The sequence below is a fragment of the Oxyura jamaicensis genome, chromosome 3 (genome assembly GCF_011077185.1).
Source record: "Oxyura jamaicensis isolate SHBP4307 breed ruddy duck chromosome 3, BPBGC_Ojam_1.0, whole genome shotgun sequence".
Lineage (NCBI taxonomy): Eukaryota > Metazoa > Chordata > Aves > Anseriformes > Anatidae > Oxyura > Oxyura jamaicensis.
In genome coordinates, this window is record NC_048895.1 from 82,018,978 (window position 1) to 82,044,909 (window position 25,932).

Here is a 25,932-nt window from a genome sequence, read left to right on the forward strand (position 1 = left end):
GAGGCGGTGGGCCCCCCCGGTCGTGTCGGGGCTGCGGGGGCCCCCCCGGTCGGGCGGCGCTGATTGGGCTGCGGGCGGCCGGGCCGGCGGAGCCCCCGCCCCGCGGCTCCGCCCGGCCCCCGCCGCCGCAGTGACACTAATGAGCGAGTTCTTCCCACCGGTCTCCTGCCTGGAAGTGCTGACAGATCAAGGCAACAAATTTCAATTACAAGCCCTAATTTGTGTCCGCAGAGCGTTTGTTACCCATGTCAGTCCCGTTCGGCCCATCAGACGGGGCAGAACGTGGAGGAGGAGGAGGAGGAGGAGAAGGAGGAGGAGGAGGAGGAGGGGGAGAAAAAGAGCGCATCTGCAAAAAGGAATAGATTTTTTTTCTTCCCCCCTCTTTAAAAAAAAAAAAAAAAAAAAAAAAGGAAAAAAAAAAACTTGGCTGATAACTTGGATTTAAAAAGAAAGGCGAGGAAAAGCCCCAGCCCCTTGCCTGCACGGTCGGGAGGACGGGAGGGCGGCCGGGCGCGGGTGCCGGTGCCGGTGCCGGCGGGCCTGGATGCGCGGGCTGTAGGGGGGCGGGCATGGCCGACAAGCGGCGGTCCTCGCCCGGCACCACCATGAGCCTGAAGGCTCACGCCTTCTCCGTGGAGGCTCTCATCGGCGCCGAGAAGCAGCAGCAGCAACAGCAGCAGCAGCAGCAGCGGCAGCCCAAGCGGCGGAAGCTGGGCGGCGAGGACGAGGCGGCGGACGACGAAGGGGGCAGCGGCTGCTGCGCCAAGAACTCCCCCGCCGCCGGCGGCAGGACCTGCGGCGACATGGAGCTGGGCTGCGCCGCCCGCGGGCCCGCCGGTGAGTGACCACCCCCGGCCCCGACCCCCGGCCCGACCCCCGGCCCCGGCCCCGACCCCCGCGGGAGGCCGTCGGGTGCCGCCAGGCGGTGGAGCCACCGCCGGGGGGGCCGTTCGCAACTAACTCGTGCCGGTGCCCGCGGCCCCGCGCGGAGGATCCGCGCCCCGGGACGCGCCCGCCCGCCGCAGCCCCGCCGTGGGTGCGTGGCCCGGCGCGGAAGGCCGCGGCCCAGGCCCGGTGTCGGTGCCGGACGGGCCCTGCCGCTCGTTTCCCCGACCCCTGGGGCTTCCTACCCGTCTCTGCTCTCTCCGCAGGCGGCGGAGGCGAGGACGGCTTCCCGGCGGGGTCCCCGGCCGCCTCGCCCGGCGGTTCCCCGAAGGGCTCGAGGCCCGGCTCGCCGCTGCCCGCCCCGCAGGCGCCGCGGGTGGACCTGCAGGGCGCCGAGCTCTGGAAGCGCTTCCACGAGATCGGCACCGAGATGATCATCACCAAGGCCGGAAGGTAACGGGCACCCCGGGGCGCTGCGGGGACGGCCCGGCACCCCGCGGCCTCCCGCGGCACCGCGACGGCCGCTGGAGGCGGCGGGCACCAGCCGCCGCATGAAAACGGGCGAGAAAATGTCAAAAAAAAAAAAAAAAAAAAAAAAAAAAGGAGGGAGAAATATTTACACGCCGGGGAGATGGCGAGAATTTCAGATGGGCATATGGCCGTGTGGGGTTTCCTGTTCGTTAGGGTGAAGCCTGCGAGCGCCGCGTCCTTCTGAGGGGAAACTTTTCCCCCTTTGCCAGTGGATACAGATGGTAAAAACCTGGATAGTATAAAAGTATCTGAACTTATTAGAAATTACAAAAACATATTTTATTGAATCCATATGCTACCTTCTGCGTAAAGAGAGGCTTTATTAATGATTGAAACGCAGTCTTAAACAGCACAAAGCAACATTTGTCTTAGCAGTCAGGGATTTTCTTTTTTATCTTACAGGTGCACTGAAATAACAGTGCAGACTGGTTAACCACAGTCAGGTTTACGCTCCTGTGTTTTTTGTTTGTTGTTTGTTTGTTTGCTTGCTTTTCCAGAAATAAAAAGAAAGAGGATTTTTCTTTCCAGTAACGACTTTTAATTGATTTTTTTTTTTTTTTTTTTTTTTTTTTTTAGAAGAGCAGCAAATACTGGATAAAGCTGCACGGCTTTCAGGTTTATAAACCACAGAAAAGTACCTTTCATTAGCTCACAGTCAGCTCGACGTTACAATGTTTCTTTTTTGGCATCGAGAATGAACTTTCTTGATTAAAAGCCATGCCAAGCGTACAGTGAAATAAGGAATGCATTTTTTTTAATGTTAAAACCTCTGCATCAGTTGATTATTACATTTTCTCCACAGAAGGATCTAAATTGAGAATGTATTTTTTAGAAATTACCCCATACATTCGTTTCTGCTTTCAATAAAGAAGTTTTACTATACCTTTCAAAGACAGGGTAACTCTTGCACTTCACCTTTAGTAAGTTGCAGACAGGAAGTCCGTCTCAATAAAGACCATATTGTTTGGTTATAGCATGGCACATTGGGTTTTATAACTGCATCCTTGCAGTGTTATAATTGTATCGCCATGGATTCAACTTTGTAATTTGCTGATATACAAATGATACACCATTTGCCACTGTCAGTTCAAGCAACTGGCAATTTACATTTCCGTAAGCATTGCTGTTCCTGGACAGAGATGGTTTTTGCACATCTCCAGAAATAATTTTCTAGTTAATATTTCTAATGGGCTCTAAACGTGCGTACTGCTGAAGTAGAGTCTCAAAACAAAATGATTTACTGTCTAACAAGAAAGCTGAAATGATGTGGTAATAGTTGCACTCCCAAAGCGTATCCCAAAACATACGAAGCATTGTTCAAGTAAATGCACTTTAAAAATCTGTTTTGACATATCGAATGGACCATTTCATGGCTATGTAACTGTAATCGTCAAAAAGGACTCTGTAGGCTAAAAGGAAGAACGAGAAAAATCCCACAAACTGGTTACTTTTCCTAAACAACTATTCCCAAGTCTGTTTCATATTAAAAATGACCTCTCTCTTTCCATGTTCAGGCGGATGTTTCCCGCAATGAGGGTGAAGATCTCAGGTTTAGACCCACATCAGCAGTATTACATTGCTATGGATATTGTGCCAGTGGATAACAAAAGATACAGGTATGGTGGCTTTATGGCAAAAAACACATCGTGCAAGCCGTAGTGATCTTGGCTACTGGAAGAAAATATTAATAGCATGTAAATTAGCAGAAGGCAGTGTTTAACCCTCCTTCAGATTCCTATTTTCATCCTGGTACATTAAAACAAAAAACAAAAAACACTGTGCCAAGATGCCAAGTATGCAAAAATAACTGCAGTGTTGTCGAAGCTCTTCAAAGCTCTTCATACCTTTGGCTTATGTTTTATGTGGGCAACCACCAGGTCTTTTGCTTTCACAGGCTGCAGTTCTAGTACAGTCAGAGAAACATTATCATATATTATTCCTCATCACATCAGTGGGAATTAGTTCCTGTTAACAAATAAATATGTAATTAATCATTTTTTCTAGGGCTACATAACTTTAACATTAACAAATAACATTATATCATTAATATGTGATTTAATGGCATTATAATGTAACACACATAAGCTTTCTTGGTCATCTTTCAAACTGATTCTTTCATTTACTTCAGTAACTGTTTATCACTGAGATACTTGGTTGCTTAGATTCGCAAAGGGTAATGTTTCTAATTACCGTTTTTTAAACAATCAATGGCATTATTGTCTGAGGAATAATGTGAGGAACAAAAGTAGTTGTTCTTCCAACATTTGAGAGTAGGAATTTTGTGCTTAAACTCTTACTATTGCAAGGGTAGTTTTATTTCCAGTGAGCTAGTTCCACTTCGTTGAAACCACTGGTCCTGTAGAAATGATAGTAGCATTGGGCCCACAGTAGTTATCCCTATGAGTTCCAGAAGTTTTGTATGTCTTGCTTTACAAACAGGATCACAAATGTGATCCTGTTCTCTGTAGTAGCCAGGAGCAGCCTTGCCAAGTAGTTCAGTGGAGGCAGGAATGGGTCCTAACCCATTGCTGTTTTGATTGTTTCAACCCTATACTTAGTATAATTTACAGAAAACCACTGCAGATTTAATTGTGAAAGTAGGAATATTTCAGACTAAGACTAAAAGGTTGGTTCTTCAGGAATGCTTCCTTATTTCCTAAACAAACACTGCCCTATGTTTTTTTGCATGTCCTTACCTCATTGACTGTAATTTTGTCCTTTTCTCATGCGGTATGTAAGCAGTTTCTTATGAACATTTTTGATTTTGTATTTTTCAACAAGGTGTATGTAGAAATGCTGAGTATGTACCGTACATATACCTAGGGAAGGCTTTTCTGACTGTACCATAGGGGAAAAAAGGCTTTTTTTGTGTGTGTGTGTGTGTGTGTGTGTGTGTGTGTGTGTGTGTGTGCGCGCGCGCGCGCGCGCTTTGTTGTTGCAAGTGTACTTAGCAATCTAAGCATATCATTCCTAGAAGGTCTGAGCAGTTTCTTAATTCACAAGAAGAGCAAGGTAAATATTCCAGATTGAACAAAAATGTTAACATTAAAAACAGTGACAGCAAGCATGAGTTGTTTAAAATGTCCTTTATTTAAAATAAATATTTTCATGCTGATCCGCACTGTTTGCCCAATGAAATGTATGGTCCCCAGATAAGCACTTAACAAAAGTTGTACGATGGGCAGCGTTTTCGTAATTGGCAAACTTAAATTTCTGTAATCATATGTTAGTACCACACCTTTAATTATCCTACTAGATGTTCATGTTTTACTTGATTCCCCTTTTCATCGTTTGCTATGCAATCTCCACATAAATTTATTGCTGACTTACTTTAACTCCTGCTAGTTATGTGGCTTTGCAAACTGATTGCCTTGCTGATCTTTATGTTTGAAAGATGCAATAGCAGTCATATATCGAGCCCAGTCGCTAGCTGTCACAGCAGACAGCAAAACTAAACAGAAATGAAGAAAATTGCACGTAGATCTAGATTTCTAGCAAATTTGGATCCCATTGTAAATATTAGGAAGCTTAAAGTGTGGTTCAAAATATTTTTTTTTGGCATTATTTAATGCCAAATAAATAAATAAATGCCAAATATAAAATAAATGAAAAATGTTAGAAGGGTTGACTATGTGGATTAGGGTTGAAAACTTCTCTCTGGAGAGGAATCGGGAGAGGTTATTGCCACTGTTCTAGATCTTAGTTTTCCAGCTTGATATGAATTGTATGAAGGGATTCGTGTATTGGATCACTTTGTTTTAATTTCTTATTATGTTGTTTGTCTTTTTTTTTGCTAAGGAATTGAATTGTACAAACACATGATTTGATATTCTTTCCTGTTTTTATTAGAAAATACAGCTCATTTACAGGAATTTTACTGTACTCGGGAAAAAATACCTTGACATTTTTAATTAGTCCTTTTTAAACTGCTCTGTGAAGTATCTGCCTTCAAAATAAGTTTTCTACTGAAGAAGGCACTACGTTTGTAAGAAAATGATTTTTTCAGCATTGGCATATCACATGAAATATAAGCTGTGTTTTTAATTTTTAAGCCTTTCTGCGATACTATTCAGGAAAAATAATAGTCTTGCAGAAATAGCTAGAACTTAGTTTGACATAGCTTCATTATTTTTCCCAATCATAACGTTCTTTCCCTTCAGTAGCTTTATTTATAGACTCTTATATTAAAGTCAACATGTTAAATCTTCCATATATGGAATTACTACTTGATTTGATAAATGAAGGACCAGATTCTGCTCTGTTTGCTGATGCTTTTTCAGAGCGGAGCTGTAGCAGTCAATGAATTGACACCAGCTTGAAGTTCTGCGTGGAGGCTAATGTACAGACTGTTACTGATTTTAGGAAGACTAAGGCTGGATGAAAGCATGGGTTTTAAACTTACCTTTGTGCAAACCAGAACTGTGTTTTGAAACAAATTGTAACATTTACTGTCCTTTCATGCTGGTCAACTGATGGGTTCTTGCTATATACATGGTCCCTAATAGATTAATCCTGAACGGGTCTGATCAATAATTTCAGGTTTTGTGGTTACAGATGTTTGTTTTCTTCCTACAGGTATGTTTATCATAGCTCCAAATGGATGGTGGCTGGTAATGCTGACTCCCCGGTACCACCTCGTGTTTATATTCACCCCGATTCACCCGCCTCTGGGGAAACGTGGATGAGACAAGTGATCAGCTTCGACAAACTGAAGCTCACCAATAATGAGCTTGACGATCAAGGGCATGTGAGTACTCGCTCTTCTACGGTATTATATGTAGGCACATTGCTCAGCCCTGAAAGACTGTGACATACAGCTTCAGGGTGCCAGAAATAGGCTTGACTTTTGAAAGCTGTTTTGGAACTTTACCGTCCAGATCTAAAATCTGCTTACTTTCTGCTCTGATAATTAACTGCTTATTAGAGCCTGCTGTTTTACTCCCCCCTCAAAAATAGAACTACTTCTGCAAAGTAAGACTTTACAGGGCTAAATTGCCTAATATGAAGGGGCAGAACTGCTCTCATGTTTTCCCACCAAGCGTGTTACTCACAATTTCTGCTCTGATCAAAAAGTACATTTAAATTCACAAGTGGCTAGGAGAAACATTAATAGTGTGTAATAGCTTCATGTGAATAAAAATACAGTTAACTATTTGTTTAACCTAAACATTTGTGTGAAATCTCATGAGGTGTTAATAATTGCAGTCAAGAACGAACAACATGGGAGCTGGGTTCGCTCCGATAATGATTTATTGCATACCTTATGAAGCAAGACCCTTTCACAGCTGAGGCTCATTACTTCTGAAAAAACTGGCGAAGACGTATGCAGTATGAGGGTTCTGTTTGCAAGTTCTAAATTGTTTAGTTATGACATTATCTAATGTGACAAAATGTGTTATGTTAATATTTCCTTTTCTCTTCAAAACTGTTGAAACATGACAGATGTAAGCCAGTATCTTTCTAGAAATCCTTAAAATAGTTTTAGTTGACACCTTAGGAAAAAAAAAAATAAAAATGAGAATTGTTTTTTAGTCCGAGTGGAGTCTTTAATTTTGAAAAATCCAGTAATAAATGGCAAATGTTGGCTTCCTTTCAAGAGGAGCATTGAATTCCAAGTGGTAGAGTTTTAAGATGTAAGAGGCAAGTTTTGAGACAGGATGTGGATTCCATTGTCCTTAGCATAGCCCAGTTTATTAAGCGGGATACTTTCTCCTTCATGGACATGATTGAAAGAAAACGTACCTGGCACAAAGTACAAAGATACTACACGCATCTTTCAAAATAGTTGTAGCTCTGTGACATTAAGCCAGGTATTTTCTGAACATGTATTCCAAGTATAAGTATGACTCTTTTTTTCCCTATTTGTGTTTGCAAAGGAGATTAACTTGAGGCTGTGGTCAAATTGTGTAGGAGTTAAAACTTTTATGATACAGACACAGGAATACAGGAGATGGGCTGGACTGAGCAAGCAAATGCAGTCACAAGGATGAAAAATCTCCCTTTCTTGTAATACTATCCATAATTTTGCTATGCTCTTCCTTAAAAAGCTCATGTGGGTATTTACATCTTTTGATTCAGCAGTGCTCTTATTTAGGATTGTAAAAAAGATGTGGTATGTTGTTTATTTCCAGAATTGCGTTTATGGGGTCTCATTTGGCATTGTTTGTTTGACTGAGTATTAGCACAGGTAGTCCCCTTATTTTCTCCAGTATCTGCTTATTTGAGACTCTTTTTGAATGGGAGTTGCTTTCTCTAAGGCCAGAGTATATTGTAACGGCTTTACAGAGTGAAGCAGATGCGAATGGGTTGAATGTCACTTCTCTGACGGAGAGCAGGCTGGTTGGTTTCTGTACTTGGTGGTTTGTGAAGGGCAATGTGTGGATGCAGTGGTCCACCCATGCACTTGCAGTCACAAACTGCCTTGTGATAAAATCTCTGATATGTAGAGAATTGTATTGCTGTGTTTTTCCATCCCAGATCTTAGCTTTTGGTTTTATTCAGAACCAAAACCTGTGTAGTGTACGCAGCACACCATTATTCATAGCGTGGGGGGATATAAATTTTCTGGTCTTTAGTTAAGTGTTTTGATTTGGAAACACGTGAAGCAAAGCTCTAGTACAGCGACTTGAGACACATTGAACTGATTCAGATCTACGGCAGCACCCCTCCTCCCCAAAATGGAAATTTAAGTATTAAAATAAAAGGACAAAAGAAGGATGACTGTAAAATAATTTCATATTTCTCAAATCTGGGAAATTGCAAACATGTCATTCATAATTACCAGAAAAGGCAAAAGCAGAAAGCAGAAAAGTGTCTTTTCCAATGGGTACATTTTTTCTTTTAAAGCTATGGTAGTGTGGAATGCTGTATTGAAAAAGCTATGTAGCCTCTGAATGCCTCCAGCAATAATGGAAAACGAATAATCATATTTTGTGATGAATATAAAAAACAATTGTTTCTCATAAGCAGGAAGGAACCATTTTTCTCCAGAGGGTACCAGGGGAGGGATGGTGGATTAGAAGAGCCAGAGGTCAAGGTCATACTGTCCCTGGAATATTTGTTTTTACATCAAGTGTTATGACTCCCCCACCCCTGTAGTGGGAGAAAGGATGTATTTTAGGCTATTAGAAAGCATTTTTTTCATCCCCTTTTTCATCCGTTTCTTAGGCAGAATGGCTTGGAGAATCCTCTGTGGGGTCTCTGCACTCTGCCTTCCTTCTTCCAGTGATCCAAGCAGCACCAGGGTTTAGCTGTTCTTTGGGTACACTTTCTGTGCTGCCTGGTTCTGGGGCTTTATTCCTTGTTGAAATCATTCCTTTGTTCTTTCTGTCCTCCTCAGAGGTGTCGGCTATTGCAGAGTGTTTGCGTTAAAATTCTAGGGCTCAATTTTGATCTTGTGGATGCAAATTTCCATTGAGGTAGGGAGTTCACATGAGATCAACCCAGAGTCCTTTTACCAGAGTATTAACTCTCGGAGCCACTGACAGAAGTGACTCACGTTCACGGAAACGGGGACTCTATTTGCAAACAGACTCTAAGGTAGTATTTCTGTGTAGTATTTATATTGTGGTAGTAACTAACGGCAGCCAGCTCCTCTTGCGTTGCGCTGGCCCTGTGGTAAATGGCAGCACTGGCCCGGGATTAGCTTCTTGTTCAAGGGATCGGCCATCTCTGAGACAACTTGTTTTGCTGCTCGAACACTTCTGGACCTCTTGCTGCCTGCTGCTATTTTCTTCAGTGTTTTGGGTGGGAGTTTGTGACAACGTAATTTTATAGTGCTGTTCCGTGGAGGGGTTTTGAAGTACATCTGCACGTAGGACACTCTCTGATACTTGGGTTCCCGTGCAGGCTGAGGAGATCAAGCAAAATTTGTAAGGATATATTTTCCTTCTGTATTTTAGATCTCAGAAGGGAGTCCTAGAATAAATTCCCTGCTTTGGAAAGATTGTGTGCCCATACAGATATTAAGGCTTGACGACACCATTAAAGTCTTTACTGTGGCATTTTTTGTCATACATCTGAGTTATGGTACAGAAAAGTGAATATGTGTTTTGCAATTGACACTGAGAAGCGTGTGGTTTGGGTGCTCTTTGTCTCATGTGTCAATGCCGCTCACCTCCAGTCTTTGGAATAATTGTTGTGTTGTAAAATCAGTCTCTCTCTCACTCTAATTAGATTTGGTTGATTTTTCTTTTTTGATGTGGTTTTATATTTGCATTTTGACAGAGGGCAAAAGTCAGTATTTTTGGTGCTGTTTTCTGTGATTTTCAACTAAGTACTTATTTGATGCAGAAGAACATCTTTTAGTGAAAATGAGGCCATTAGTATGTTAATTGTTCCATGGTAGTTTTTTTTTTTTTTTTTTTTTTTTTTTTTCCCTGATTTGAAAGTGGGGTGAGGCTGGAGGCAGAGGCGGGCTCTTGCTCTGCCCAGACTTGGCTCCAAGCAGTAAGCTCTGCTTACAGTCAGTGGGTAGTAACATCTTCTTGTCACAATGAAAAGCTGGAAAACATCAGCATTTGCACTTGCAGTTTCTGTCTTTGTGAAGAGAGAATTCGTGCTCCTTGGCTCCACACATTTCCCTAACTACAGAAAGCCTAACTGTGTGGGATTTGCTTGATACAGAAAGATTTTTGGAGACAACAGCAGCGAGGTGAGGACAATTGCACCATGCCACAGGAGAACTGGGCTCACCAGTGCTGGTGCTGACAGTATCTTGGCAGTACCTAAGGTCTCATCATGGCAGTATCTTTCAAAACACCCATTTCAGAGGTAATTCTGGCCAGAAAGAGTTTTGTGTATTTGTAAGTGCTGTGGCTGTGACTCCACGGTCCTCCATCTCACTCCAGCCTGCTTCTGCCTTCACGCTGCAGGGCTGTTGCCTTGTCCTCCCTGCCCAGGTAGATCATGTCTTGGGAGCTGCCGTGGCAACAGTGTCACAACTCTGAGAACTTTACATTTAGAGAGATGTCTTCTCCCAGGAAGTAAGGGTGCAGTGCTGGTTGGTGCCATCCCTCTCAGCTCTCGTTGGAACCACTGTGCTATTTGTCTGCACGTGGTGGAGGGCTCGGGTATGGTGCCTTGATATATGTGAGAAAGAGTGGCTTTTTTGTAACCTTATGGTAGCGAAGCTAATGTCTGAAGTTGGTGATTTTGCTAGGAAAATATTAGGGCACGTCTGAAGGCAGCTTACTCATTTAGGAAAACTGTCTAACCCAGCGCAGGGGCAAAATGTGGCTGTGCCGCCTCCAGAGCAGCTTGGGGAAGAGCCTGGGACTTCTCTATGAGCAGAGCTCCCCTGCTCTCCTTGTGCTCATCCCAGGAGGGATGAAACTGTGCCTGGGGTCTTTCTGCACATCTGGGCAGGGTGGTGGAGGGAGGCTCACGGCGTGGATCCAGGAAGCTGCTCTCCTCCCTGCCCTGCCTGAGGCCATAACGCTGCTCCAGGATTTCGGAGCGGGTTTTGCATCTGCTTCTCCTTTTACTCCCTTTCTACATGGTATTGCTCTCTAATTCACTATGACTTGGCAATTAGGTATAATTTATTTAGAATTCAAAATCCTGATAATTAACAAAGATTTTCATCATACAGGGCACGGTACAAAATGAAGAACAATTTTTATTATTTTTTTTTTTTTTCCTGCTACGGATCATTAATGGGCTAACAGTGTATCAGCATAGGAAATTTCAGTACAGCACAGAGCCAAGCCAGGTTGCTTTTATGAGATGACAAGGATCAGTTTAGCCATAATACCAACCCAGATAAGGAGTGGAAAGTGCTCTTCTGGGACTTGCCTTTGTCTGATCTGTGAACAAGGTTTTTCACAGCTGCCTGGGTTATCATTGCATATACGGGAGTCCGCCATGCAAGCAAGCAGTCATATGCACCACAAAGCTGATGGGTTACAGTAAGCGGAATGGAAGCAGAGTGTGGCGTGCTTAGTTGTACACAGGCAGATGACAAGGCACAGAATAACGATGGGCTTGAAATGGGGAACAGGGCTTTCCTTGATTTTTTTTTTCCCCTGTTGCATCAGTACCTCCCCTAGTATCACTGGGTGTTCACAGGAAAACAGGGTCAGGAATGTGCTGTCCTCGCTACATTTTCATTTTGTAGATCTTTGCCAACAGAGGACTGAAAGGATTGTTATAAAGGAGAATACACATTTGTATGATAAAAATCTTGCTTATGCAAGATTCTGAAAACTGGGAAAAGGCCTCATGTGAGAACATCCATAGGGCACTCCCTGAGCAAATTAATTGGAGCCTGTGATGTCATTGTCAAAACCTTACTTACAGGCTAATAAAAACCCTGATTATCCAGAAACGTGGCTTATCCAAAATGGGGTCATGTCATCTGGCCAGGACCAAGTGTAATAAACTAGCCAAACGCTAGTTTAGCCAATGTAATGAATGTAATGTCTTCTGTGTCATTTGGATGAATGAACTTCCATGGTAACTGGCATAAGGGCTCTGTCAAGTGCCTGAGCACATACACGGTCTGAGGCTACTCAAGGAGCAGGAAATTAAAAAACTTCCCCTGAATTTTGATTAGGGGTTCCACAGGCCAATAGCCATAGGGCTATTTATTTATCAAGTTACTAATTTCTTAGACCTTCCAAAAATAATAGTTGAGCTTCCAGTTATTTTTTTTCTTGAAATCTTCTATTTTCATAGTGGTTAGCTGAAGTGGCATAGAGTAAAATAAAGGAAAAATTGTGTATGTTAAATTTCCTCTAAAATTTGGGAGCAATACCAAGAATTATTTTTATGTTTAACTTTATGCACTATGAGTTCATATTGTTCTTGTTTATCCTTTATTATGAATTGAGCTTTGTATGCTGGAAGGGATTTGTGTATTGATACTCATTGTCTGTAAATGTATTACAAACCTAGGCTTAGTAACATTTTAAGCTTTTGGCTTTTGGTGTTATTTTACTCTGAGTTTCTGCTTTTCTGCTGGTTCAGAGTATAAAAGTCTCAGATCACGTTCAAAACAATACATTTCCAGCCTTCTGGATATCAAGAAGAAAAATGCTTCAAGCATATCCTGAAGGCTCCAAAAACAAAAGGCAAAGGCTGCTGTTGTTAATTGTGTTAGATCAAATCCAGGCTCAAGTGGAAAAAATAAAATAAAATAAAATAAAATAAAATAAAAAAAGGGGTGACAAAACTTTCCTAATTCCAGTGGGACCAGAACTTCACTTTTTTCACTTTTTTTTTTTTTTTTTTTTTTTTGAGCTCATCCCCTGGTTATGGAGCTCCTGAGTCATAATTTCTAAATGCTTAGGGTTGGCAATAACATAAATGCAAAGACTACTGTAATTACAACCTCCAGAGGTTTAAGCAAACATTTGATTTCCAGTAAGTGGCATGGTAAATGCATGCTACAGGTTCCATGGTTCCAAAAAACCACTAGTCCTGGAACAACAGGGTGTCCTTTCTAATAAATGTTATCTTTTTCCTTTCTTTTGATTGTGTAGATTATCCTTCACTCTATGCATAAATACCAGCCTCGTGTCCACGTCATCCGAAAAGACTGTGGAGATGATCTGTCCCCTGTCAAGCCTATCCCTTCTGGAGAAGGGGTCAAAGCATTCTCCTTTCCAGAGACAGTTTTCACTACTGTCACAGCATACCAAAATCAACAGGTAACTCAGGCTTTCTGTTTAGCACTTTGCAGGCTTTTCAGAGTAGACCAGAGAAGTGCGAGACAGGAAAAAAGAATATATGTTGGTTATACCACCAGGCAGAATTGCCTAAACCCCTTTAATATTACAAGTAGCTTTCACTAGTAGTATTGCAGCAGCACCCAAAGGCTATAGCTGAGACTTCAGGCCATGTGGGCTAGGTGCTGCTTGTAAAAAGTAATTTTTGTAATGAAGATCTCGCTATCTAAATTGACACCATAGTTAATAGTGTCTTAATCATAAATGCAGCATTCAAGAAGAAGGCAAAGGGGAATTTGTTTTTTAAAGGTATTTTTGTACCTGTACATGTAGATAAATGATCAGATAGAATTTGTAAAGCACTTTTGGGCCTTACTCCAGTAATTTCAAAACCGTCTGAAAAATGTGCCCCAAGACCTTAAAAGAGAAGCCAAAGCCTGAAGAAAGTATCTGTAATTTTTATTAATTGGATTCAGCATATATTATTAACTGAAATTTATCCACACAGACTCAACGTTTGCCTCTTATAACCACTTGTTTAAGTATTCATATACAGAGTGACACCATATTTAGTGTTGTGACATTTTATTAATTCCATATAAGAAACTGTAGCTATATTTTGGGAAATTATACATGCCTTGTTATCTTTACAGAGAGAACCATGTCAGTAATGGCAAGAGACCCAACTAAATAATGAGATACAATTGCTTGGTGCCTATCATGTTTATTTAAATGAATTTCAAGTATTTTTTTTTTTTTTTTAAGAGAGAGAGGATAATAGCCTAGCGATAATCTCTCTTTTCACATTTCCTTCTTGGCCCATACAGAAATAAAATTTAATTTAAATTTTATTGCGATTAGGCAATATACTCTCTTAGGTGAAGAATGACATTTTCCAGAAGATTTTCCTCAAGAATTCCAACCTGCCAGTTAGTAGCATTAAAAACCTATTAGCTTCTCAGGGGATTTGCAAAAATAATGGTCAGAAGGCTGGGTCTTATTTTACAGTGTTTCAAAAAAGCTTTCTTAAACCATGCAAATAGTAACACATTTCTACTTTGAATGGAGCTAGAATATTCAACTGTCGGATTAATTCTGTCAGAATCATTTTTTTTGTGTTTCTTAGATAAATTTGTAGATACTAATTTCTTTAATCATCTTTACAGATAACTCGTCTGAAGATTGACAGGAATCCATTTGCCAAAGGGTTTAGAGATTCAGGACGCAACAGGTAGGTGCTGGGGAAGGAGATGGGCTTCTTGTTGATGACAGAATCAGTTTGTGAAGGTTAGTAGTGGATATTCTTCATACAGAGGGGAATAGCTGTATTTACAGACAAATTAGTCTGAGGACTCAGATTCCCTGAGGGAATTCCCTTAGGCTTCCCAGTAACATTCCCTTAGGCTTCCCAGTAACATTCTCAGTGGTGGCTTCCTGTTCCTACTCCTCTGACCCTCGGAGAGCAAGAACTGGATGGCACGTGTCTTGGCTCATGTACTCAAGTTTCCTTTGGAAACTGCAGTATAGTGTGAAGGCTGAAAATTGAATTAATGCATCATGAGGTCTGAGATTTTTGAGGGTATGACCAGGGTGTGCTCCCAGACTGGGAAGCAGGGAAGAACTTGCAGCCAAGGAGGCTGTGTCACCACTTTGCTGGGGGCAGTGTCCTTGGGCATCTCAGTGGGTGTGTAGGTAATGATACTGACCTGGGCATGGGAGTTTTCAAAAGCCAGCAGGCAAGGTTGAAAGCGAGCACAGCTGGCCAACAGGAGTGGCTGCTCCTGCAGTCTCCTCTTCCTCCTGGCTGGAGACACAAATTGCAGATACCACTATCAAACTATAAGCTCAGATTCCCCTGAATTTAGTGGAATTTAGTGACATTTAGTATGGATGAGTGGCTCATTGTTTTCTCTTAAGGGGGGAGAAACTAATTCTCCTCATGCAGTAACCTTATGGTTATTAAATTTGTGTAGGTGGGAGACCTGTGTTCAAGTGCCTCTTTCACTTAAAGAGTTTTAAATCCACTTCCTAAGTGAATGCTCTTCCTAGTAGGCTATAGATGACCTTGAAACAGGCCTGGTTTCCACCTCTTCTGTTGCAGTTGGACTGATTAATTGCTTGTTCTTTCTTGATCCACAATTCTTTCAAAATAGCAATAGGGAATCTGAGTAGTGCGAAGTGGAGACTTGGGTCTGGTCCCTGCTGCCAGTACAGATGAGGTATCTTATCCAAAGACTGTTCAATGCAAAATACTTAAGCCTGTTATGAATTGCATGTTAAACCATTTCAGCTAAAAAAAGAAGCATTTAATTGTGGTGCATAGTATACATCAGTTCCAGTGACCACTTTGCGTTTGCTGTCTACAGCTGCTATATTTATGACTTCGCCTTCCAGAGAACGGAGCTGACTGTGTGCTGGGAGGAATGTCCAGAGAGTATCTTTTGGTAGCTGCTTTAGTGAGCTTTTCTTTTAGCACAGGCTACAGCATTAAAAAAACATTTCGTGCTTCCACCTGAGTTAACTAAAGGTTGAGACTGGGCAGCAAACAAAAAGAGTATTTTTTAGAAGATGAACGTGGGGTGGGGTTATAAAAATTTACAGGAGCACATTGAAAGTGTCTTTTCAGTTTACATTCAGTATTTGCTGCTTTCTAAGATTTTTGTCTTCTAGCAAAAACCAACTGGCATTGCTCTGTCCTGAAGCCTGGAAGGGATGTCCCATGCACTGGCATAAATAGACTTTTGTCCTCTTTTGTAGCAGTCTATACTGCAAATAAATGAACAGTAACTTCCAGATAAATACAGCGACCAAAGAAGCAAAACAAGCTGTTTGTACTTGAGCAAGAAAAAAATAGCTGTACATGCCATATTTGACAGCTCTCCGTAGGCAATATATCTGCCATGCACACTTATTGAAGAGTTATAAAATAAATGCTAAGGAGGCTTAATGAATGCTAAGGAGTTTTCTAAGAAGTATGCAAACCTAACTCCTCTGAAATTTCTGACCAAGTGAGGTCAGAGACAAGAGAAAATACCCTTGAGAACAGAGAGAAAAGGATCATTCTTAAAGCAGTGTTGAACTGGATTTACTCCTGATATTGTCTGAATACGATGTAGGTGCTGTGAGTGTGTTGCATCTGCAGCTGTGCAAATCTAGTTACAGTTACTGGGGCTATCCAGAGAGGTTTTTGGTTTGGCTGCTAGGAATCAGTTTGGTTCAGGCATTAAAAAAAAAAAAAAAAAAAAGCCACATAATATTGAATTGAAAACAGTTATAGTTTACAGAAATGGATTATGAGGCCACTCTTGTAGAAAGTGCCTCTGTATAGATGTATAAATGTTTCAGAATTGGCTTTAGATAAGGTCCAAAATCTTTTACTGTCATATATGCACTCATTACAGAAGTGACTCTTGCATACTCTTGTCTGTTGCAAATAGACATTTGTTTACTGAACTCAGCATTGCTGTTTTCTTCCACAGAAGAAAAAGTGGCACTGAATAAGTAGGTTTGGGAATGCAGTTAGATTTACAATTGTTGAGGAAAACAGTAGTTTGCTGGGCTTATTATTAATTTACACTGTTTATGAACATTGAAATTAAATATTAAGATTCTGTTATCTTCATTGTTCTGGCTGTTATACTCACCGCCTCGGCATTTTAGTTTGCAACAAAAGTGTGAAAAATGCTGTGTTCCATCAAACTTTTCAATGTTGTTTTAATTATTGTGGCTATCTTATTCTGCACTGCTGCATGCAATAATTCAGTTTAATTAAAAATATTCCCTTTCAGGTCATTCCCTTTCAGCCCCACAGGCTATTTTTACAAAAATCAGTAGCTTCACCTTTTAAAAGCATTCCCTGTACATTTGCAAAGTGCAACAGAATTTATGTGCTGAGAATAGTTTCATTCTTCAGCTAGGCCTTAAGTTTGACCCTATAAAAACTTTTACTCAGGAAAGGACCAGCATTTCTCTCTTTAAATACTTCAGGAAAAACATAACTGTTTTGTTAAATAAACTTGGCCATTTGATAGCATAAATTAGGGTGGTGATAAAATGTGGAAATTGTTCAAAGGCATCTTGTATAAATTATCACCTTGGCTACACTCCTCCAGGAGGTGGCTTTTATCTCTAACTAGAAATGAAAATTCACCATTACTGCAGAAAATGAAGGCTATCTTTCTAGTCCAGGTTCAGCTAATAAATACTTTATAAGCGTTTCCTGAAGTATATTTGTGATCCTCCTGGAAGCGCAACATGGAAGAAGCAGTATCAGAAGAACATGTGCGTAACTTCAAATCAGTCTATCTGCATAATTCCAGTTTACAGAGTGTTGCTGCTTAAAGGCAAGCACTTGTATTTGGTTTGTGCCTGATGTTGACACTTAACAGGTCTTTGGGGCTCAGCAGCCAAAAATATCAGCAAAATTATACCTCTGAGCTGCATTATTTATAAAATTCTGTCAGAAAGCAAATGAGCCTTCACCTTCTGGAAATAGAGATTCTTTTAAATATTATCTGCCAAAATTGTTTAGCCAGATATTTCTGTTTTGTCATGACATTGTTGAAAGAAAATGATTGAAGATTTTAGTTTCCAAAGGCATTTTGCCCAGCACATAATAACTGATACACATTATTTTTTTTACATTTTAGTAGCAAAAGAGCTGTACACCCATGCCTTGCTCTTGTTGTGAGCATGATTTTCCAACTCATCAACAAAGACTGGAAGTCCAGTTTCAATAACAGTTGTCAGTTGATCACCTTTGGTCTAGTCAGAAGTAGATCATCTTTCTGGCAATTAGAGCAGTTGCTCTTATGGAAATGTCATACTAGGAAATTATTTAACGTCATAACATTTAATAGCCCCGCCCCCCAAAAAAACAACATCCCCCCAAAATAAAACTGAAATAGAAAAGCAGACTTGTAGAAACAAGACACTCTTTGCATTCTATCAGCCAAGTAAGTGACTGCACATCACAGAATCTCATGGGTTAGCATTTAAGACTCTTCTAAAAAGCAAAATGAACTTCAAAATAATACAGAAATGTAATAATTTTTATATGTTTCTGAGGTATTCAGAGAAATGTGACAAATATATCATAATACTATGATGTTTTTATTCTAAATAGGATGGGACTGGAAGCTTTGGTAGAGTCTTATGCCTTCTGGAGACCTTCACTAAGGACGCTTACATTTGAAGATATACCTGGGATACCCAAACAAGGTAACAGTCCTCTTTTTTTATTATTTTATTATTTTTATTTTTTATTTTTTATTTATTTTTTTTTTCCCAAACAAAAATGTATGAAGATAAAGCTTTATGCCCATCATTCCTTACAAAAATCTAGAGAAGTGTGTCACCTACAGAAAATGCAATCAACCAACCCCACTGCAGGCCATCATCTCTCATCAGCATTAGTCTAAGTTTGAAGTTAGAAGTCTAAGGGCTAAGTTAAGGACCGTGGCAGCAAAAATGTTAGGTCATAAAGATAAATCAGATCTCATGTGGAGGAAGATGACATTTAAGGACAGAACAACCTTTTATTTAGTGTTATGCTCTGGCTAGCTGCACAAGGCAGAGTTATTATTAGTGAGTTCTGTTGTACACATCCAAACTCAAACGCGGGAATTGCATTGCGTTTAAGAAAAAAAAAAAAAAAAAGAGGAGTGAAAGTAGTGTCATCTATGTATTGAATAAATAGTTGCAAGCTTAAGTTTGCTTCCTCCTTGGAAAGCTTTCTGGATTCTTAAAGACCAATACGCCGTTCAGTCAAAGTCCCTACAAACTTTATATGTATTCTAGAGCTTGAAAAAATTGATCTCTTCTGCATTCTTTCTGCTGCTCCCCAGTCTATAACCTCTTGGCTTTCACTTTCCCCATCATAGAGACAGTGCTGTGTGAAAGGGGGATATTTAAATGGCCTGTCTGTAGAAAGAGGGGACTTTCTGTATTCTTTTCTAAGTTCCTTTATTTCCAGAGCATCGCTGTGCGTATAGAAAACTTACCAGACTTTTCACAACTAAATCAGACGTCTTGGTCTTGAGTCTTAACATTTCCTGCTATCAAATTTATGAACATCCTATTTGCTTTCTTGGTAATATACTCCAGAGTCATTAAGCATCTTCAGAGCAAAAATTCAGAAAATACAGAAACACACAGAAGTCACTTTTCTTAACTTCTCCTTGGCCCACTCCTTTGAAAATCTTAAGCAAAAGGGTTTGATGTGGGCATTTAAAAAGGAGTTTTTTTTGCCAAGTCACAGATGTTTAGGATAAGCATAGGCAAACTTTTGAGCAGAGGGTGGAGCTGGGGCTGGTCCTTTTAAAAACACCTAGAATGAGGTGGTAGCACCAACCTTTGTCAGGCTGCATAAGACTGGCAGGAAACTAACTGTGGAATTAACCTGTCTAGGAGACGGACCAGCCATATCACCCTGTTTGTACATAGCAGCACTGTTTGAGAGCAGGAGAACTTCTGTTGCCTGAGGTTAAGGAGCTTGTTGAAGTTATTGCTGATGTTTGGAGAGTGGGAACTAGGATCTGCGCAAACCTTTAATCTCGTGCCTAGAGATTTAGAGCTTAGGAAGTTGTTTTATCTATGGGAGCCTCTATCATTTGAGATGAGGAGTTGGTACCTTAGCTGGCGCTCTGGCTGTGACAGTTGGGCGCAGAGGGAAGCGTATGTCATACAGAGCAAGGGCTGAAACCCACTCCAGAGTATAGCAACAACAGAGATAACACAAAATTCGTAACTTTGAAGAAATCTTCCTGTGGTGTGGTACTTGGATGACTACAGCTTAGCTACCAGAGTTTTCTTCCAGTGACAAAAAAGAGTAGTTAACCTTTCGGACAGGAGCTGTAAGGTTGGATGTATGGAGTGATGATCGCAGAAGCATAGGTTGTGTTCAGTTCTTGGGTAGGTAATTTCTTTAAAAATATAATGGGCCATCCACACACACCTTCACATGTATGTAACAATATTTTTGAATTAATTTGTGCCAAGTGTTTCACATAGAGGGTTATGTTAAAAGACAAAGGTCTTGATTTGTCATCTAAGAAATGAACCTTTCCAAACATGTTTCTTACACTGTCACATTCTCTTCCAGGAAATGCAGGTTCCTCTACTTTACTCCAGGGATCTGGCAGTGGAGTGCCATCTACCCACCCTCACCTTTTGCCGGGTTCCCCTTGCTCATCTCCAGCTTTCCATCTCAGTCCCAACACTAGCCAGCTCTGTAGCCTTGCTCCAGCTGACTACACAGCTTGTGCCCGCTCAGGCTTGACCCTGAACAGATACAGCACTTCTTTGGCTGAAACCTACAACAGGCTCACAAACCAAACCAGTGAGACGTTTGCTCCCCCAAGGACTCCCTCCTATGTCGGTGTGTCGAGTAGCACAACTGTGAATATGTCAATGAGTGGCAATGATGGGGATGCGTTCAGCTGCCCACAAACTGGCTTATCTATGCAGATTTCAGGGATGTCTCCACAGCTCCAGTACATCATGCCATCCCCATCCAGCAATGCCTTTACCACTAATCAAACCCACCAAGGCTCCTACAACACGTTTAGACTGCACAGTCCATGTGCACTGTACGGATATAACTTTTCCACATCCCCTAAACTGGCTGCCAGTCCTGAGAAAATTGTTTCTTCCCAAGGAAGTTTCTTGGGGTCCTCGCCAAGTGGAACCATGACAGATCGGCAGATGTTGCCCCCTGTGGAAGGAGTGCACTTACTTAGCAGTGGGGGGCAGCAGAATTTCTTTGACTCTAGGACCCTAGGAAGCTTAACACTCTCGTCTTCTCAAGTGTCTGCACATATGGTTTGATGAAGCCTTTAAGTAAAAGTACAGTATGTTTGGTGTCTACAATGTATTTCTTTTGGAATATGAAAGGACACTCAATGTAGCTTGTAAAGTGTGTGTATATATAATATGAGAGGAAGTTTCACTGATTTTTTGACTTGTTTGCGGCCAGATTATTCTCCTATTTTGAGTTACACGGAGTTTGTTGCGGCGCAGACTGCTTTAGTTTTCTGGTATAATACACTTAGTTGTATAACACGTTGGGACATATGCAACAAATTAAGTAAGACTTCCTCCCCTTTCCCCCTCCTCTTTTCTAACCCCTTTAAAGAATGAAATGACACTTAGTGTATTAAACAACACAAACAAGCCCACTTACATTTCCTATAGTACTAGTGAGTTTCTTTAAAACATTCATACAATGGTAAGCTGATGCACCAAAGGCATTTTACAAGCTTCTTCTCTGTTATGTGGGATATGAAGGGTATTTGGACTTTCAAGTGTTAAGCATCAAACATCCAGCCTAAAATAGAAGTTTAGCTAATGGATTATTTACAAAGTAAACGGAAAGATTAGTTTGCCTTCTCATGATACACTGTTTTTAGCTTATCAACAGCACGGCATTCTTACTAGGATTTTTTTTCAGCATTAGTCTAGATTTATGATTAGGTATTTGGAGACAAATAATGCATATTTAAATTGTGGCGATACGAGTGATTTAAACCAACAGCAGAAGAAGTGGCATTCCTTGGTATAGAATGAACTTCAGGGTGCTACATTTTTGTCAAAGGAAGGGCTTGATGCATTTTTTTCCTCCATAAATATTGCCTATAAGACATTTACTGGACAGTAGGATATTCTAATGTATCTTTCTTTTTGTATTTTTACTTTTTTAAAGGCAAATGCAGGTTTGATTTAGAAAAAAAAAAGTGCGCAGGATGAGAAATTCCATTATTGGTTTTACCCTTTTTGTGTGTTGTGATTCTTTTTTTTAAATAAGAGCAAAAAGTCTTCCATCCTTAGTGTCTCATAAATAAATTGCCTGTAGCCATTAGACAAACAACCCAGTTTGCCCACAAATGTTGCTGGAAGCAGAACTTTGTCACAGTTGCCTCCCTGTAACATGGTCAAATTGGGACCAGGATTACAATAGGCAAAATTTGTTTTAATAGTTTACTTTGAATGCTACCGCATGACACCTACAGCCTATTTCCCTCCCTCCAGGGAGCCATCTGTCTTCCTTTCTTGTTGCTTTCTGTCATGAGGCTACTACCGCTCTGTTTCTTAAACAGTCTTTGCCGGGGAATTTGAGTAGGTTATTTCCTTCCAATATCTGGTTTTAACTGGTGTTTGCAAGAACACAGATCAAAACCTGCTCAAGCCTCTCTGGAGTGACAAGGACATATTTGTCTTAGCAAAACTTCTGTCTTCATCTGCACCTGTACTGCCCTGGTGTGTGCTGGTTCTGCTGCGAGAGCTGCCTTCCAGATGCCTGCCTGTTGGAGCTGAAACAAGGATGGTATGGAAGAGATTTTAATGCTTAAGAGGATGGGTTCAACGTTGCCCTAAGCCTCCTCTATGCTGTGCAGTTGATGTAAAGGCATTATGAAATGGGTACAAATGTAATTGAAAATGCTTTCCTTATCAACATTGAAGGAGAATAAGGCCCTCAGACTTAACATATTTCTCTGTTAGATTTTTCATTGAAAGTGGATTGTTAAATTTTGCAAGAGTTCCAATGTCTTTCCTTGCAAACTGGGTTTATCCACTACCACTTCAAGAAATACTCAATGCAGCTAATATTTCTTCAGTGGATTAGAGATAATATATACAGAAGCAGCCCTCTATCTCTTATTATTATTTGGGAATAGAAGGGAGACCACAAAAGCCTTAAAGCTTGTGGCTGGAGAAGGCTTCATTTCTATTAGTTATATATATGTTTATGTTAAAGAAGACGCTTAGAATGTTCTCATTAGAGCTGGAAAGACAAGAGGGTGAGGCTCCAATTAAAGAGACGTGGTTTTGCTTCTTTGCTGTTGTAAACTTCCCAAGTGACCTTGGGCAATTCACTCAGCCTTTCTGTGTCTAATTTTTTTCTTCTGTAAATTGTGCTAATAGCACTTCTTTGCCTCATAGGAAATGCTGGCAGTACATTGAACATGAAGATGTTCTTTACGTCTGTGTGCCATACATTCAGGACGAATGGCTAGGTAGTGTTCATGTGTGAGGATAACAAAGAGCATTCATGCACTTGGGGTCTGCTGCTAGTTTGGGCATTGCAGTGTTCTTTGAGGCAGACCTGACAGCAAAGACTTGTAAAGCTAAAAAAACTGTTTGAAAAACGCCCAGTAATAATTTGTGAAATGGTTCTAAGATGTGTAGAAGGGAGAATTTTCAATTATGTAAGTTGTCATAGCTCTATTGGTTTAAATTAACAAGGCAGTTGTGTATTGTAATTTGTGTTCCAGCCAAAACTTTGAAATGTTGCAGTTGGACAAAGTGTTAAATGGGAGGAATGGTACAATTAATCTGTACATGAAAAAGGATAAGCAAGATAATTATCCATGTCATCTGAAGGGCTGTGACTGGGTAGAAATGTGGAAGAGCTAAGTCATGCATGTTCTTGCAAGGGGAAAAAATAGGTTGTGCATGCATGTACATGGAAGTGCTCCTGGCAAGAGTATGTACTTTGTCACCTGGGATTATTTTAGACTGATCTCTTAGTTTTCCTCAAATGATTGCTATCTTATAACCACACAATATTGTTTGAAATGTTTGTTCCTTAAAATTTGAATCGTATTGTAAATACTTACTGATGTGTCATTGTGAAAAGACTAGCTTTTTATCAACATAGTAAATGCTACATATGCATTATATCTATAATTATATATCTGTATTTTACAAAAATGCCACAGAAAATATATTAAAGTGTGTATCTAAACACTTTTTACTATATTTGCAAAATTAAGGGGCTTGGGCCTTTTTTTTCTCTACAACTTCAGCAAAAATGAGGTAACTCTAAGGTAAGCTCTGAAACTGAAAGACAATTCAAAAAGCTACAAGTATCCAACAAGTCTACAATTCTTGTATGTTTCAGTTTAACTGTGTACCATTGAACCTCTCTGTCATTTGTATGCAGAGGTTGTGACAGATAGTGGGCAAGAGGAGATGCTGAGGCTGATAGCAGAGCTGTGAGGTTTGGAAAGAAGGGAGTGAGTAGCTTGGTGTGCTAATTTTTCATAACCCAGCTCATCCCAGCTGCCAAGACAAGTTCAGCTGCCCCTTATCAGCCAGGTCTGGGAAGTTAACTCTTCCACGTGACCAGGTGCTTGTATGAGAGCTTGATGCCTTTCAAATCTTCTCTCTGTGCTCATACTAAGGCAGAGTATATGACCTATAATCACCTTGGTATGCTGTGCCTCTATTCAGCAATGAGCAGCATTTCTCCCCACAGAAATACTCTTAACCATAGTGGCCTTATTTCCCATTGTACTGCAATAAATGATTCCATGTGACATAGGGCACAGAGCCTGAAAATATGATTGCTTTAGAATACTAGGGTTTCGTAGTCACTTAACACCAGCATTGTTACAAATGACCAGAATTAGGGCAAGAGAAGTAGGCATGAAAATACTTGATCATAAATATCACGCCTCTGGAGAGAATGAAAACTTCTGTTTCTAATAAGAGCCTTTTTTGGAGTGGTACAATCAAACACTGAGAAATCTCATTTCTGCTTGAGCAGAGGGCAACAAGACAAAATCACAGGGTTGGCAGTAATGTTAGCAAATCTGTACTGTGAGAAGTTCAGCATAGGGGATAGTTCACAGGTTCTATGGGTGTATTTTTCATGTAAGGGTAATAGATCTAATTAGTCTGAATAGAAGTGTGTAGAAAGGCTGAAAAGTAGCTACCTCTAGAAGAGATTTATATACCAACTTCACATATGAAATTACTATTGCACTCTTCTGAATATGCTTTCAAACTCTCATAGCATTATTATTTATGTTTACTCTGAAGTCCAAGTTTTAATGTCAACAACTGCAATTATCACAAAGGAGTAATAGTCTTTATGGGCTGGGCTGCCTTTTCACTTCAGCTGAAAAAAATAAATTGACTTGTCAGCTGAGCTCTTCAACTTAATGTGATCCTCAGATACAATGTTTCTTGTATTTAGCACAAAGGTGTTAAAGTCAATTTAATATATGCAAAACTACAGTCAAATTCATGTTCTGCATCATTTTCCACAGTATTCCTCATTTACCAGTTAGTTCAAAACACTGACGGGCCAAGATGGCACACAATTTCAATAGGTGATGACATGCCCAGGAAATAACATTTCTGGAGAATTGAACTCGCCTTAAATGTTTTTATTAGTGTTGTTGTGTTCCTAGACTTAAAAAGTGCTTGTTAACAAAAAGAGAAGAAATCCTATGCAGTCTCCAATTACTTTTGCATAACAGTATCAATGCATGGGAAGGAGATTTTACCCCAAAGCACACTTCCACAGAAAGGACTCATGACCCACAGTGAAGTATTCCCTGCCATTCCTGCCACTTCCTGCCTTTCCCTTCTCTAGTCCTGCAGCAGGGAATGACAGGAGAAATGGAAATAGCAGAAATGGACCCCACAATCCTACCACAAATTTTTGAAGTGTATTCTTTTAAAAATAAGTCCTGAATGTACTGTGATGGCACCCACAACTTGCAGCTTGTCCAAATATATCCTAAGGCACCTCTCACAGGACTGACAACCAAAGCTAGTCAAAAAGGATAAAGCGGGATATGAAAATACGTGAAAGATGGGCTGTCACAGTGAATGCTAAGTGTAGCCCCAGCTCAGACTTAGCTATGTCAGCACTGCAGGCATTTTGACTATGCCTTGCCCTGATGTTCATTTGCACACCACTGGGTTTTATTTTGATGCTATAATAGGGGTCCAAGAGCAAATTCAGAGCATATTGGAGGAAACCTGCACTCCACTGTGGCCAGTGGTAACATTGCCATTGACTGGAGAGAGATTTTGCTCACTATGCTTTATGGAT

General features: G+C 40.7%; 1 protein-coding gene across 1 annotated transcript; it reads left to right on the forward strand.

The window, feature by feature from the left end:
* Positions 1 to 137: 137 nt before the first annotated feature.
* On the forward strand, positions 138 to 23,843 carry TBX18 (T-box transcription factor 18). Its single transcript, XM_035322201.1, has 8 exons — positions 138 to 837; positions 1,152 to 1,338; positions 2,931 to 3,032; positions 5,992 to 6,163; positions 12,900 to 13,067; positions 14,252 to 14,316; positions 18,211 to 18,305; positions 20,188 to 23,843. The coding sequence occupies exons 1-8, from the start codon at positions 570 to 572 to the stop codon at positions 20,910 to 20,912; spliced, it is 1,782 nt and encodes a 593-aa protein (XP_035178092.1). The 5' UTR covers positions 138 to 569; the 3' UTR covers positions 20,913 to 23,843.
* Positions 23,844 to 25,932: the final 2,089 nt, after the last annotated feature.